The following is a 16661-nucleotide window of genomic DNA, read 5'->3' as shown; positions in this document are numbered from 1 at the left end:
TGTGGTAAATCATTACTGCGTTTTTATAAAGGCTCAGTTACGGGAGATAACGCGCTAATCCTCGTGCTTTTTTAGCCTGCACATACAAAATGTTTCGGCTTCCACCCCGCTCCGGTCCCTGGGAATCAGCCGGTGGCTGCAATCCAGCTCCCGGTCAGCAGGTGTGCCCGGGACAGGGATAACTTCTGTCGGCAGGCTGAGCAGAGATCGTGTCGAATTGCGAGATAATATTGAATTGTGCCTGCGGGACTGAGTGATGCTCCCTGACCCCCAGATTTAGTCGCATCAGAGAGGATTAAGCCCTTGGTAGCTTTGTTACCTCCCGCGATTTGAGGGGCGGCTCGGGGGGCCGGTGGAATGCGATTCTTCTCCTCCACTTGAAAGACGAGAACTTGAAATGCCGCCCGATAAGACAAAATAGTCACTGTGCTCTGTGAGCACCGGGGAGCATCCGAGGGCACGAACAAACAGACCGTGGTGTCCTTTGTGCCAGCCGAGGGACAGGAGAGACACGGGAGAGGGAGCCTGGCACGTCCAGCCCCTTGTGTCGGTGCCACAGGAGTGCAGCTCCCTCCTGGAGCACCCACCAGCCTGATCCTGCAGATCTGTCACCTGCGATCATCTTATTGTTTTATTAAATAGCATAGGAGATTGTGTAGAAATGAAGCTGTTTTATCAAACGAGCCCTAAAGTGAGTATTGATGAAACTCGCTGGTGTCAGAATTTTGTTGCTTTTCCCAAATCTGCTCTTGCCAAAAGCAAGTATGTGTGGGAGTTTATTTTCTCTTTGAGAGGACCATCCTGACCTGAGAATAAAGCTGGTTCCCAGGACTCAGAACTCCCAAGTTTTGTTTTGGAAGGAAACTTGTGTGTGTCCTGGCATGCCGGTTTTTGTTGGTTATCTGGAAAATGGAGACTGAACTCACCTATGGGAGCTTGGGCTGAGCAAAATAAAGCCCTGTTTCCTTTGACCAGTGGGGGTGAAGTGATAATATTACTGATGTGACATGATAATATTGCCGCCATAGCCTTGATGTTTCAGGTGTTGCCCAGGTCCCTCATTTCAGTTGTTTTTGCTGCTGTTTCTATTTTCATTAGTGGCTACTGGCTGTTTTCCTGCTTGTCTCACACAGCCAGAATTACCTTCTTTCTACACCAGGAACTCTTTTATTTTGCCATTCCCCAAAGCTGCCATTTCCTCCCCTTGTCAGTCATTTTCTGCTTGGGATTCAAGCTGTGTATCTGTCTGCATCCCTGTCTCCTCACAGTTCTCACTACAGGCTGAAGAGCCTTTTCCTGGCATTTCTCTGCACTTTCACTGCTGACTTTGGTACCACCTTCCTTAACGGGTGGCTTTAAAAAAAGTCAGTGATTAACCTTATTAAACTGGTCGCTCTAACAGCTTCTGATTATTAAACTGTTAGTGAGAATTGACACATTTCTTGATTGAAGCTGCCCTGTATTCATTTGGCCATTGTCAGTACAGCATACACAGAATTCGATTTCTCCCGGATCTTCAAAGATCCTCTAAAACAACATAATTTTACTTTGGCCGCCTTCCCCCAGGTTCTCTTGCTAAGCAGCAGTAACCAGAATAGCATTTTAATTCAACTTCAAAGCCCTTCAGCCTATTATTGTATGTTTTATTGCAGTCTGTGTATGATTTAGATTATGGTAAGTCATGCTGTAAGTCAGGACTCTGGCTTGTAAAAGTTGAAAGGTTTAAAAATGCCCATACACTGCCCTGTGTGGAAGTGTCCTCATTCCCACGGCACAGGCTCGCTTACCTTTTTCAGATTTGGCACCAAAATGTGTGTTTTCAATCAGAGGTTAGGTTCATTTTGATTTTACAGCTGGCTATGTTTTAAATTGTGTTTTTCCCTTTTAACAAAAGTCAGAATTCAGGGTTCATTGGACCAGTGAAAAAATTTCCTCACATTATTTATATTTCCTTACTTACGACTTCCTACCTTATAACCCTTTGCTGATTCTTTTTTCTTTTTTTTTAAACTCCTAGCATTTAAAAAAAATATTTGTAGCTTGTTTGGATTTGTCTGTTTCTGCATCAGTTTTTCTTCAAGTGGGAAATGAAAATCAGCTTTGCTGTCCCAGGAGCATCAGCTGGCACAGAGTTCAGGTGCTTGTGGTAAATCCACCACAGACATTTTGAGCTCCAACACGTATTTTTTGGGAGGGGCTGTCATACACAGATTGAGTAATGTTTGATCCACATATTTTCCTTGTGATTTTTTTTAAGTCATCTACCTTTTATGGTAACTTCTCTGTCTTTATAGAGAGTTTAATTCGGGAACTTGGGTGTTTGAAATTCAGTATTGATTTGGTCTTTAAAATTTTGTTACAACCGACCAAATGACTTCCTTGGCTTTGTTTTATGGGCAGAACTGAAACGTTTGCTGTTCATGGAGCTCTTGGGGACGTTGAAATGCTTAATTATGCTTTGAAAAGGGCTTTGAGGGCTGGAAAGGAACATTTCCTGCAAGTATGAGGAGTTTTGCTCCATTCTGTTCTTGCGAGTCCCCAGAATTCTGACTCAGAACAACACCAGGGAGGAATGTCCTATCCAGCAGGTGACAATCTCACTCATGTCCTGCCCTGCAGTGTCCTCTGCCTGTGCTCTTTGCATCAGGCCATTCTCCTGCCACAATCCCTGCTTCCAGGCTGTAGGGAAATGTGGGGAGTTTTATCAGTAAACATATTTGTCGAATAAAATAGCTCAGAAAACTGATAAACCACTGGCTGGTTGGAGCCAATTCTCTGTTATCTCCCACTCAGGAGCTTTCTCCTGGAGCAGCCTCGGGGGAGGAGATGTGTTTGTGCACATCTGGCTGCACATCCTTTGGCTGTGTTTGGTTGCAGTGGATTCAAGAATCCAAGGTGATGTTTTCAGCAGGTTTCACCCTCCACACATCCCTGTCACTTCTCTGTGTTGTGGAAAAGTCCAGTGGCATTTACTGGGGGGTTGTTTATTTGGTGTATTTTATTTAGCACTGAAGGACAGGAGAAGGAGGAGAGGCTCAGCTGGACAGAGGTAGTGCCCTGCTCTGCTCTGCTCTGCTCTGGAGAATTCCCCTCCTTTCATTCCTCTAGGATGAATTCCTCCCTCCTGCCTGCCCTTCTGCTGCTGACAGAGGTTTCAGGCTGTACAGTTTCATCCCACATGGTCTGAATTTGCTTTCTAAAAGGATGATATGAAACTGCTGCAGATTCTGGCACCTCAGTTTCCCCCCAGATACCAACATGGTAAAGTGAGTCCTGCAGTTGGCCTTGTGGGACCTCACGAGGTTCCCACAGACCCACCTCTCCAGGTCCCTCTGGATGGGATCCCTTCCCTCCACAGGACTTGGAGTCATTGCCAGACTTGCTGAGGGTGCCCTCGATCCCAGATTTATTTATCCCAGCCCCAGCTTCCCAGCTCACACACCTGGGATCTGTTCTGCTTCACTCTTTTAGTTTTTTCGGTGTTGGATGCCAAGTTCTGTTCGAAGAGAACAAAATTAAAGGTAATTTTGGTACCTGCTGCTGTTTACTGCTCAGAAGTGAGTGGCACTTTAATTTGAGATGAACACCACTGCTTTGTTTGCGTGTTATTTAGGGATGGTTTGCTAAGAAAATCACCCTTGGGTTGATTTGTGTTAGTAAATATTTTTCTGGCAGCAACATTATTCTCATTCAAAGTGGTTAACCCTGATGTGACCCATTTCCTAACCCCACTGTACTGCTGGTAATGGGGCATCTTTGCAAACATAATTGATTTATAAACAAACTGAGCTGCACAGCTCAGATTAAACTCTGTTCTGTGCAGTGAGATGTTCAGGCTTGGAGAACACACGAGGTCTTCATGGGGCAGTGCTACCTGTGCCCTTCCCTTCCACCCCCAGGTTTCTTCCTTAAGACATTGCAGTGCTGGTTTTGTGTTTAAACCCCTCCTCTGGACTGAATATCTTCCATGCACAACAAGAATGGGAATTACTTATGAGGAAATTCCATCATCTTAAGCTTTCTAGTGGGAAGGTGATAGTTGACATTATGGCAAGATACAGGTAAAAATGTCAAACAGTTTTAATCTCTTTAAAATTCATGTTTGGATGTTGTTTTTTTTTTCCTTGTGGCAGCTGCAGTTTTGCTTTTAATATCTGCTTTAGTACAGCATACATTTTTTTATTGTTGTTGGGAATTCGGTTCCTTTGATATTAAGCTCTGAAGTGGGAATTTAATACTTCAGCTGTGACTCATTTCATTGACTTTTTCGGTCTTTGCAGCAGACTTGAAGATTTTCCTTATTTGTAATTTATTCTGGAAAAACTCATCTGCCTGTTTCAGCAGTTTCCTCCTTTCATATATAAATCAGGAGGAATTACAAACATTACTCCTTTGAGGTTGCTGTCTGTGATCTTGAGCTGTACTGGAGGGAAATTCCCCCAATTGCAGAATACACGACTATTTTCTTGCTTTTTAGACAGCTGCCCAAACCTCCTGTTTCCCTGGGACTCTGGCAGATTAACTGTTGTATCTCCATCCTTTCCCATTTTGGATTCTTTACCTGGATAACAGAATTTCCAGAGTTTCGGGGGGGCCTGATTTTAAGAGCACAAAATCTCCAGGGCTTGTCCAGGCTTTCCTGGGAAGTTCCATCAGCTCTGCATTTGGTCCCCAGGAACACCCCTCACTACCCAGCAATTACTTTGGTCAGTGTTCCAGGCTGGCAGTTTTCATTCTTCCCGTTGTACTTGAGCTACTTGTGCAGTAAAAATCTCCCCAGTCAGCCTAACAAGTAATAAAAGGCTTAGAGAGAGGCAGCAGAGTCATTAGAGCCACTCACTAAATTATTTATTTGGCTAAAAAGTGAAATCTGATCTTGCTTGCCTGACCTGCCAGGAGGTAATAGCGTTGGGTTTCTTTTTTTAACTGTGTGAAGAAGAAATAAAAGTCTAAATCATAATCTTTAAGTTATTCATTTACACAGAGGAGGGAGTTAATTACAACTAGAGCTGGTAAAAGAATTGTGTTTGTGTTGTGATTTTAACAGAAAGGAGGAGGTTAAGAAAGCCCTCAAATCTAGTGGGAACATACATTTAGATGTACCTGCAGTGATCTGGTTCACAAATTCTTGAATAATTAATGTTATTTAAGTACTTTGATAAAAAATCAGTAGTTCTTGGGGCAGCAGCGTGGAAACATTTGTCATTCTGGTTTGCACCAGCCATATCCAATTGCTATTTTCATGTCAGCTCTAATATTGAAATCCACAGTTGTTCCCTTTTCTCTCCCAAATGCTCAAAAGGCATATTAGGCCTTGGAAATTGCAGCTTATAGCATTTTCTAATTGCTTCCAAAGCCGTTGAGTTATGGGAGCATATTAAGCAACTGGCACTTAAAAGCCGGTGATCTCTTACATAAAAATATTAGCCCAAATATTTTTTTTCTGCCTGTGCTTTTCAGCACATCCCGGTTTTTGGCTGATTTTTAGGCCCTGTGGTAAACAAACATGCTAATGGAGCTGTTGGAAGCCCCTTCAAAAAGGACTCCCAGCCCTGTGTGTGCTGTGAGTGACACTCAGCTCTGATTAAATGCTGCAATAAACCCTGCATCTGTGGTGTTTTCAAGAGGAAATTCAGGAGGGAGCACACTGAATACAACTCTGCTTTTGGTTTATCTTTTGATCTTCTTCCATCTCGACATGTGTCTCCAGCGTTTCTAGATGGAGTGTTTGGGATTTTTATGTAGGGCTCATTTAAGAAATTTGCTGCCAGGGACAGACAAGACAGGCAGGACGTGCAGGAGGGCGGATCGTGCCCAGCATGATCCCTGCCAGCCCCAGCTCTCCCTTCCCCTCTCACTGCTGCCTCCTGACACCTTCACTGGCCTCTTTGGCCGTGGCACAGCTGGTCTGGGACACAGATAGAAGTTCTGGTAAGGTGCACATTTATCATCACCTTTTCTCTCCTCTCTCCTTCCCCTCCTTCCCCCTGCACTGTGCTCTCGCTCAGAGACACACGTTATTTTTGGGGAGGTGTTTGCAGGTTGTTCTCGCTGATGAAAACTTGCTGGCTCTCCTGGTCTTTGCAGAGTGGATGAAAATGGGTTGATGGTGCAAAAAAGTAAACCCAGGACGTGATCTTGTGCTCTGCAGAGCACTGTCTCAGCGGCTTTCACCCAGGAGAGCAAGTAGGTGTGTGGGGAGAGTCAGCAGGCACAACTCAGTGTTGTGTTATTGTTGCAGGACCTCGGGGCTCTTCTCTCTGAGCTGAATTTTTCCCTCTCTCTGGGGCAGTTTTGCAGGTTTTGTCAATATTTCTTCTGTTAATACTGACAGGAGCGTTTGTGCCAGTAAAACCCGGAGCATACACAAGGAAGTTGTGATCATTGTGCACTGAGGCATCTGAAAAAGGCTTTGTCTCAATGCTTGTACTTTACCCTTCTTTTGTTTTCTTTTAAATCAATAGATCAGATCAAAGATCACTCCCTCCCTTGCCGTGTTCCTCAAAATCTGTCCCTCATCCTCAGCCCTGCTACACCTGGGTTATAAATGACAACTTTGTCCTTTTAATAAGAGTGAGGATCACCCAGAGCTGCAGGGAGCAGAGCCCCTGGCTTAATTAAATGTTACCAAACCTGTATGGATGCTCAAACATTAACTCTTGCAGTGTGGAATTCTTTAAGAGCTGGTCCTGAAATTGGCCTTTCCCTATGAATTTTGGAGATAATCAGCACATTGGTAGGAACAGTTCCTGCCTTTCTAGTTCAGCTGGGGTTAAAAAGCCTTTTCAGCCAGGATTTTAGGTAGGACATAGATAAGAGGTTGGCTTGAAGTAACTCCTTGCAGAGCTTCTGAAGTAGATGTCACAAGACTGCCCTTTAACACCGGACTGTTTGCTGTTCCTTGTGAGTGGAGAGGGGGAAGCTGATACAGTAAAGTTAATTTGGGTCTTTCTGCTCTATAAGTGAAAATTCAGGAGTGAAATCTGACAAAATGTTATATTTTGGACAAAAAATAATGATTCAGTACATTTCCTCAGCATCTGTAAGTCTCTTTGTCTATAGGCTCTAGCAAAAGTTCTAGATCCTGCAAGATTCAAGTAAAGAGTCTTCCAGCCTCCACCCTAGTGCAGTTCTGAGGTGTTTCTGACCTCAGGATTCTTGATGCAGAAGCCAAAAATCCTTCTCAGGTCCCCTTTTGAAGGTAGAGGCATTTGGGGCTAAGGATGGTGTAAAGAGGGATCCTTAAGGCTCCAGCCTCAGTTTTGAAAGGATATGCAAGGATGTACAAGGTTTGACCTGTGGGCTGTGTTACAGCTCTGCCCACACTGTAATTTGGGGAATCCAGACATCACTGGAATTCAAGTGTAGAATGTATATCCTGCCTCGGTGTGTGGGGAAAGGAAAGAACTGGGTTTATTGTTGATCAGTGATACTGGGCTGTGCTAGAACTTCTCCATATTCCTTAAAACCTGTTCCCAGCTGGCAGTTTCAGGTGCTGAGGAGGTGATGCCGAGCATGTTTTGATTTATGCTGTGTTTAAGGCTCCCAGTCTGTGCTCAGTGAGCAGTGCAGTTGGATAATTGAATCTCACTCCGGCGTATGATTCCATTTCTGGTTGTCAAACTTTTGTCCGGTGTGATCTGCCAGCCCCCACCCCGTAGCACACAGCCCAGTCACTCTGCTGCAATGTTCTTTCCTTTCAGGTGAACAGTCAGAATAATGTTCTACATAAACCTGTTGGAGAACCTGAAGGTTTACATCAGCAGCCGACCTCCCCTCGTGGTCTTTATGATCAGTGTCAGTGCTATGGCAATAGCTTTCCTGACACTGGGGTATTTCTTCAAAATCAAGGAGATCAAGTCACCAGAAATGACAGAGGTGGGTACAAAAAGTTCCTGAGCTGAGCAGTGGGAATGTTAATTTGAAAAAACATGCCTGAAGCTAATGAGTTATTCCCCCCCCCACCCCCAAGAACTCTCCCTTATGTTTCCGTTTAGGAATGTTCAGTGCCCCCACTGAGTGTTCTTGGGCTCCCCCACTCCAACTGGGAGCTCAAAAGGCAAAGATCACAGGTTGAGATAAGAACAGTTTACTGGAAACAGCAACAACATAATGAAAAGTAACAGCAACAATATTAGTGGCAAAAGGTGTAAGAAAAGAAATTATTTACATGGAGAAACATTCCTGAGAACAGACGACACTGGACAGCTCCCTCCACCATGTTTTCTCGTCTGGAAGGAACACCCTTCTCCCTGGAAGTGAGAATCCCTTTCCCCCTCCAGTGATGTGATAGAATAACTCAGCTACTGCAAAAAATTAACCCTGTCCTAACCAGAATCAGAACTTTATGGAAGAGCACAGAGTCTGGTGGGAGATTGTATTCACTTGCCTCTCATTTCACAGGGGAGAGGCTGTCGGTGCCAATGTTTGGCAGCCTTGTTTTATTTCAGAGATGTGCCCAAATCACCTGTCATGGATCTTCCCTACTGTGTGTAGAAACCTTCCTGTTTCTTGCTCTGTTGGAACAGCTGTTTTGGGGAACTCCTTACCCAGCAGGACTGTTCTGTAACGAGGGCAACCCCAGCAGAAACCGCTCCTACCCCGGGCATGGTGGGAACAGAGCGAGTTGGGATGTTCCCTTTGTAGCTCAGAGGATGCTGTGCTGAGCTGTGGTCAGGCAGTGGCTGGGATTGAACACATCTGACTTCTGCAAACAACTTGCCCCGTTGTTAAGATAGCCCTGGTGGTGTTTGTGCTTGCTTTGTGAGCCGTGTAATGCTTGTTAAATGGCTTGGAAGGCGGGTGGGATGGTGCCTATCAAGGCGTGCACAGCTCCACAGAGGTGGCAGCCAGCAGCAACTTGCTAATCTGGTGGAAATCTCTGTGTTTGTTTTAAGGACTGGAATACTTTCCTCCTGAGGTTTAACGACTTGGACTTCTGTATATCTGAGAATGAAACCTTGAAGCATCTCATCAACGACACCACAACTCCGGAGAGCACCGTGACCAGCGGGCAGGCGAGATCTTCCACACAGTCCCCGCAGGCTCTGGAGGACTCTGGGCCAATAAACATCTCAGTTACCATCACACTGACCCTGGACCCCCTCAGACCCTTTGGAGGATACTCTCGCAATGTCACACATCTGAGCTCCACAATTTTTGGGCACCAAATCGGTCTTTCAGGTATGCAGGACCGGACCTTTATAAATTCAGTTTGCAGTTGGCTCTTTGAGGTTTTTTCATTTCAAGAGGGAACGGCTTCAAGCTGAAAGAAAGTAGGTTTAGATTGGATATTAGGGACGGAATTCTTCCCTGTGAGGGTGGGGAGGCCCTGGCACAGGTTGCCCAGAGAAGCTGTGGCTGCCCCATCCCTGGAAGTGTCCAAGGCCGGGTTGGACGGGGCTTGGAGCAACCTGGGACAGTGGAAGGTTCCCTGTCCATGGCAGGGGGGTGGAATGACTTGAGCTTTCCCTTCCAACCCGAACCATTCTGTGATTTAAATGCTTCTATAATTTGAATGCTTAACTGTATAATCAAATAAAAGTTCACCAGCTAATTAATTACTGGTGATATAAATCTTTTGTGCACAACACAGATGTGTTTCCAGACTTGTCCTGAGTATATTCCTGTGTAGAGCCCTTTACTTGTTTATTAGAATTTTCCCTGCACTCAGAGTGGCAAAGAGCCTGCAGGTGTACCCAGATGAGGCTTTGCAGTTTGAAATGATTAACCTAATGGCTATGGAAGGTAATTTCTAAGCCAACAGAATTCCAAACAGCAAAAGCTTGACTGTCTTCAGATCTGTCTTAATGCATCTTCAGGTGTATTAAGTGACAAATATACATTAGATAGCAAGTATCATATTGTCTAAAAAAAATCTAGTTTATCTAAAATACAAATGTGAATGAGCTGTATTGTCACAAACAGCAGCAGATAAGGTGATTACAGTTTCTGTGGTGGGGAATGACCAATCTGCTCTGTGGCTGCTTACCAGTAACTTTTGACAGGAGTTTAATAGAAATTGATAAAAGATCTGAAGATTTAACTTTCTAATAAAGTTCTCTGAACATGCAGGAGTTCACTTATAAATAGTTTTTAATTTCTGAAAGGAGCTTAGTGACCCCAGTTCTTCTGGGGCAGGAGAGATTAGGAAAACCGGCAGCTGGGGGTTTTGTAGTTTGTTTTGGTTTTTAACTTTGTTTTTGCTCCCTTTGTTGCTAGTAAAGATCCTGGATGACTTCAAAGGTACAGATTCAGGGTGGTGGCTGCTGCCTTAGTCGTTTGTGTGTTGTCCTTATCCTGGTGATTGTTGCTCAGATACTTTTGTGCACGGAAAACCAGCTTTCCCTTCTCTCTTTCTCAAAGGCAGAGAATCCCACGAGGAAATAAATATTACATTCACCCTGCCAGCTGCCTGGAATTCAGATGACTGTGTTCTCCATGGCCACTGCGAGCAGGTCGTGTTCACAACCTGCATGACTGTGACAGCAGCCAGCAATGTATTTCCTGTCACAGTGTAAGTGCTTTTTAAACACTCCTTCCTAGACTGGTTCCTGGGTGATGAATTCCTCAGCTGACTCTCTGAGGATGTTAGTTCCTGATGAACATTCCTGTTGACCGTGGAAATTATGTACCTTCCCCCACAGTAAAACATTTGTCTCGGGACTTCTGTCGTCTTTTAGCAGCACTAGATTTTTCTGAGGGTGTTTTAAACCATAGCATGTTTTTTTAAACATGCCTTTCAGCATCCTACCTAAACTTCACCGGGAGCAAAACAATCTGTGGAGATTTAGAAAAGATACCCTGTAATTTAGTGTCACTACCTTGGGTGAGAGATGAGATTTGAAACTAAGGCTCTTATCCTCTTCCCTGCTGAGAGATCAGCAAAAGCCAAATGCTGTTGTGCTGCCATGTCCCTGCCCCAGCAGGTACAGACCTTCCAACAAAATAGTTTCCCTTGGTCTTGCCTGGGTTCCCTGACACCATTCGATCCATCCTGGAGAGCCACCAGATGGATTACCATGTGTGAAGCCTTATGAAAACCAGTGTTCTCCCAATTAAGCTGTGGCATGTTGACTTACTGCAACAACATGCAGTTAAATTCTAATCTTAGGGTGGGAATCATACGGTTTTTATGGACCCTTTTGGTTAAGCTTTGGGTTTTGTTGTTGTTTTGGAGGGCCCAAACTAAAACCGGGTTTTGAGAGGGCAGTAAGAGTTCCTGAACATGGAGAATGTGCTCAGGGTGCTAATTATTTCTGTTTTTTCTGCAGTCAGCCACCACATTGTGTTCCTGAAACCTACAGCAATGCTACCCTGTGGTACAAGATCTTCACCACAGCAAGGGACTCGAACACAAAATATGCCCAGGATTACAACCCTTTCTGGTGTTACAAAGGAGCGATCGGAAAAGTGTATCATGCTTTAAATCCCAAACTAACTGTTATAGTTCCAGATGTAAGTGCTGGGGTGTTCCTATATGTTATTTTGGATAAATGCTTGGCTCGGTTTTAATTGAGTGTGGTTCTGTTCACGTCCTAAAATAGTTGTGTTCAGTGCTGGTTTATTATGTGGGGCTGAGGCAGAGCTGGGAGTGCTCTACCCACAGTGATGGTCTTCATGGAATCTCCATGTGCCTCACAGCTCTTAATAATTAACATTTTATTTGGAAATCCTTTAAAAGCCTCTGCCAGTATTTGGGAAAAGATCTATAACACAGGTTTTGAACACAAGGAGCATTTTGGCTCTTTTGTGCCACAATTAGGAATCACTTTCATTCCTACACCAGCTGCGTAAAAGGGGGGAATCTTGATTCATGAAGTAATTTCTGTGTTGATCTGATAATTACTGCTTTAATATAAAGTGCCAACCATTGGTGCTCTGTCAGTAAATGTTTTTAATTCTCTGTGCAGGATGATCGCTCCCTAATAAACCTGCATCTCATGCACACCAGTTACTTCCTTTTTGTGATGGTGATTACAATGTTCTGCTATGCAGTTATTAAAGGCAGACCAAGCAAACTGAGGCAAAGCAATACAGAATTCTGCTCTGAAAAGGTGAGTCTGTGTGGTAACAAAATATTGACTCTGAGAAGAAAACACAGAAAACATTTTTGATACAGGACAGACTGGTTTTTCTTGTCTCTGGAGATGTAGATTTAATTGCCCTTCCAAAGAGACACATGGGTGTTTCATTGTGGACAGTACATATGGGTGCTACCAAAGACATAGATGTGCTTTGTACATCCTAAGAATTAGGTTTCTGTCCCACAGAAGTGGATTATTGCAGCTCAGGAAGTGCAGGACTGCAACTCTTCTGCCACAGTTCTGATATTACTTGAACTGTTTTGTGTGAAGCACTGAATAGATGGCATTGAGTAGTTCTATTTATCTTTTATCACAACAGGCTGAAAGCCTTGACTAAAACATGATACATAATTCTAATGGCTGTTAATCAAAATTAAATTAAGAACAATAACAAAGCTGTTGAAGCAGTCATTGTTCAGTACTGCATTGGAGGATTTGCACTTTGCTTGAAGGATTAAGTATTAAATTTATTAATTTGTGAAGTAGAAAGCCATTCATTGTTGACACCTTTTGATCTTAATGATGTTTTGAAGCGTAAGCTGGTTTGGTTTTTTGGTTTTGAATGGTTTGAGTTTTTTATTTTATTGATTCTGCTGAGTACAGAACACCTACAGACTCACTTTGATTTCCTTTCCAAGTCAGACTTCCCGAGGTTCTTTGAAAAGGCAAGCACAGATATGCCAGCTGCACAGAGATAAGTAATATCAGTGCAGTGGGATTAAGAACATGCCCTTTAATTAAATGTTCTCTTTCCCTTTTGTTTAGGTTGCTTTGTCAGAAGCATAATCCATCCTCTCCTTCGACCGAGAACCACCGAGAACCGTAATCATTGCCTGCTGAACCCGGGACGGGTCTTAAACACTCTGTGAATACATTTTACCTTGCAATGTTGGTTTATTCCAACCAAAGACATTTCAAGTGCCTGTAATTGATTTGTACATATTTATAAAGGTATATTCCGAATAGGTCAGATGATGCACTCGCGGTGCGGCCGGAACCCTTCAGTCCTTCCCTGTGGACGTAGCGGAATGTTTGTGTAGATACGTTTAGTGATACGGCTACTTCTAGTCAGAGCAAGATATTTTTGTCTAGCTGCATCTGGGCAGGTTAAAGATGCCTTTTTTGCAAGTGTCTCAAACAAAACCAAGAGATCTTTGGTTGTTTTGGTTTGTTTATTTTTGCCCAATCTGTACAGTGTGTTTGAAACAGTATGCACCTTTGATATAATACTGCATTTCCAAAGCCACCAATCTACTACATGACTTAAATGTGTATTTGTGTGGCCTAATACTTTCTTCCATTTGCTCTTTGCTTGCAAGAAAAGATATCAACATTTTAGAATTTTTGTTTTCTTTTTTTTTCTTTTTTTTCTTTTTTTTTGGAAAAAAAGAAACACATATTCACATTTTAATAGTGCTGTATTTAGGATAAACTTGTGCTTTTATTCGTAGTAAAAAAAAATTAAGAAGTGAAGTCCCATTTTAAAATGTTTCTTACTGAAAAGTACTGATTGATTATTTTTTTTTTTAATTTATTTTTTGGTTTTTTGGTTTTTCATTTGGCTTGCTGAATGCCAGAGAACCAGTCAGCATAGAGACTATCTGGAAAACTTTCCACTTGGCCTCCCATCCGCAGCCCTCAAGCCAGGATTGGGTGTCTCTGCTGCAGAGCAGCTTTCTGTAAATCTTTTTTTTTTTTTTTTTCCTTTCTTTCTAGAAAGTGAAACTTAATAAAAAGATGTATTGTATTAACAGTCTGTCAGGGCTCTGCACAGCCTTGGGCAAGTGCAAATAATGAAAGGAAAGGAAATCCCAGAGTCTGTCACAGAGCTTCACTTTGGGACTCTCCCTCCATCTCCGAAGGGCAGCTAAAGTGACCCTTTGATTGGCTTTGTCCCATTCCCATTTAATGCTGTCCACTCAGGGGAAAATGACAAGAAGAGTAGGGCTGTTGTGATTAAGGTCAAAGAAACCACACAGTCAAACCCTTTCTGTTCTCTGTGTCCATTCTTAAATCAGAGGTTTTATTCTGTGCATTTCTCCCTTTCTCATTCTGCCTTTTGCTGTTGTGTTTTTGTTTTTTTTCTTTCTGGCTCCTTATTGAGTACCCTGCTTGATTTAAGGAGTCAGGGTCTTCCTGCAGTCATTTCCACCACTGCTTTTAAAATCTCACTGGTTGCCTTAATTGACCTTTCATCTTGTCTCTCAGCTTTGTAACAGGTCTGCATTCGTACCCACAGGCTTTATTTTACCTCCTCCTTTTGCTCTAAACTACACAAAAGAAAAAAGCCAACTCAGAATCTCACAGTCTCAACGATGCTGGCCTAAAATTCTCCATTTATTACCTACAGACACCATGGATTGGTATCCACTGGGCTGTGTGTGTGGGACTTCAGTAAGTTCACCAGTCTTAAGAGTGTTTGAAGCGAAATAGTCACAGTTTTTTTCTTCAGAACATGTTTCCTTAGAGAGTTTCAGTTACTTAAGTGGTATTAACTACCGTGTTTCCTCCAGGGATGTTAAGGCAGAGCTTTAGACATGGCCTGATTTGAAGTCTAGGGATAAAATGAAGCGTCCAGTTTTCTCCTGATGCTGCTCTGGGCTGATGCTGCTCCCTTGAACCGAGTCAGAGGAGTCAAACAGGTAGACATCTTCTCCTGAAAGCACTTCCTAATTCACCCATGCCCAGCCTTCTGCGTTAATACTGACTTGGAGAGCTGCCCACGAGGGTGGCTCGATCTGGGGACCAAAGGCAGGAATAGGAAATGGATTTGAGGGAGGGGGGGGAGCTATTTCTGGAAATACCTAGAAAACACCCGATGCAAAATGACTCCTTTCGAAAAGCAAAGCCAAATCCTTTCCCTTTCACCAAACTAAGAATCAAACTCCAAATGTCCCACCTGGAATTTGGTCTGCTGGGGCAAAACAGATTCGGTGTTTCAATCTGGCTTTGCCAGTTGGCAATTAAAGGAAAACTTCTCACCCACGGTATTGAAGCCCCCTGAAACGCTAAGATTGTGAGCCACAAATGCAAAAGGGAAGATGTTGGAGAGTTGTGTTTTTGGCCTTAGTTTATCCCTTTGCACCCCTGTATTGCAGCAGAGAGGTGAGAGTGTCCCCCCAGGTGGGTGTGCTGTAATACTGAGGAATGTTGGGCTGTTCCTAGGCGTGGTGTACAAAGTTAAATGCAGCCAAACAGAAGAGTTAAAACTTTAAATATTAAAGTTCAGATCATATTGATCTTTCCTTTTTTTGTTTTCTTTTTTCTTTTTAACTATGACTTGAATCAGTTTTGATTCTATTTGTACGTGTTTTCTTGTTCTTAGAAAGCTGCCGTTTTTCTTTTGCGTTTTCTTTGGCATTACATAGAAAATCTGAGCCTTGGTTTCAACCCTCTGCAGGTGATTGTAGGGTTAAGATGGTTGTTTTGGTTTGTTTTGTTCTTACATTTCACTGTGTCTTGTTGCATGATGGTTAATAGCTGATTTGGAAATGACATTTCTCTCCTAGATTAATTTTTGTGTTTGTAAGATGTGCATATTGCTTTGCAGAATAAAAAACTATGAAGTTTATTCCGCTGTCTTTATTTCCACAGCCCAGTTGCTTCGGAGGTTTCATAAATATGGGCCACTGGAGCAAATTAGTAGTGAAAATCTGCAATAGAGTGGAGTTTCAAAGCCTTTTCTGTACCTAAGGTGGAGTGAGCACCTTATGTAGACTTGTTTTCTTCATGTTTTATGGTGTAGGGAATGTAGCCTGGTGCCCACCATGCAGAATTTGTGTCCTGATGATGGTTCCTTCCACTGCCTCCTCTCTACAAATACTGCATAACTTACTCAGATGAACCCAGAGCAGATGCTGAACGTTTCCCAGTGCCTGCAGGTGGCTGGAGGATTTCTGTGGATGAGGGTTGAAATGAAGATAATGTGACATGTTAAGTTCTAGCCCCAGCTGGAACAAGTTGCACCTGCATGTTTTCAGTGCTCGACAGAGTGGGAACATCGTTGTTTTGCTCCTGGAAGCTTGTTAAGAGCCAGGCACTGTGTGTTTGACAAGTGCAGGAAGGCCAGCCCGCCTTCCTTGTCTGAAAAACACTTCAAAGCATCCAAATGCTGCCTATTCAAATCTGGTGGTGAAAGGGAGCATCGTTTAAAAGCAAATCTGTGACATTGTTTTATAATTTTTACTGAGAGACCCTGAGAATTAGTAGGAAAAAAAAAAAAGTGATTTTAATATAATTTTTTTGTTTTCAAATCCCCTTGGGATGGCTCTGGGAAACTGGTTAGTTCTGAAATGCCTGGAATGAGCCTTACTGCCCTGTGTTAGCACGATCCCAGGTTGGAGGGAGTGTTGCTACTTCAGGGAGCAAAGCAGCCGTCTTGGCCTCCTCGGAGTTCTGTCCCTCAGCCAGCAGAGAGGAAGAGAAAGGCAGTTGGACACGTAGCCACTTGTTTTGTTAAACAAACTCTCTTTCATAACGAGCAGCCGCTCTTTGGCAAGTGCAGGGCTTTGTTCAGAGAGTTTTACAGAAGTGCAACTTCCTTGAAGAAGGTCCTGGTTTCATACTCGGGGAGTT

The 16661-nt window shown here is 43.3% G+C and overlaps 1 protein-coding gene across 3 annotated transcripts in view; it reads left to right on the top strand.

The window, feature by feature from the left end:
* Positions 1 to 15657, top strand: part of TMEM248 (transmembrane protein 248) — a 21457-nt gene extending 5800 nt beyond the window's left edge. For all 3 annotated transcript variants that reach the window (XM_027889949.1, XM_027889947.1, XM_027889946.1), the window contains exons 2-7: positions 7704 to 7878; positions 8898 to 9183; positions 10366 to 10516; positions 11274 to 11457; positions 11913 to 12056; positions 12852 to 15657. In XM_027889949.1, coding sequence (XP_027745750.1) covers positions 7720 to 7878; positions 8898 to 9183; positions 10366 to 10516; positions 11274 to 11457; positions 11913 to 12056; positions 12852 to 12872 — 945 coding nt within the window. In that variant the 5' untranslated portion in view covers positions 7704 to 7719 and the 3' untranslated portion in view covers positions 12873 to 15657. The remainder of the gene's footprint in view (positions 1 to 7703; positions 7879 to 8897; positions 9184 to 10365; positions 10517 to 11273; positions 11458 to 11912; positions 12057 to 12851) is intronic.
* The last annotated feature ends 1004 nt before the right edge of the window (positions 15658 to 16661 follow it).

The sequence above is a fragment of the Empidonax traillii genome, unplaced genomic scaffold (genome assembly GCF_003031625.1).
Source record: "Empidonax traillii isolate 1590-97213 ecotype Southwest subspecies unplaced genomic scaffold, ASM303162v1 scaffold276:size1176444, whole genome shotgun sequence".
NCBI classification, from domain to species: Eukaryota; Metazoa; Chordata; class Aves; order Passeriformes; family Tyrannidae; genus Empidonax; species Empidonax traillii.
The sequence above is the reverse complement of the archived record's forward strand: the minus strand, read 5'-3'. Positions and strand labels throughout refer to the sequence as shown.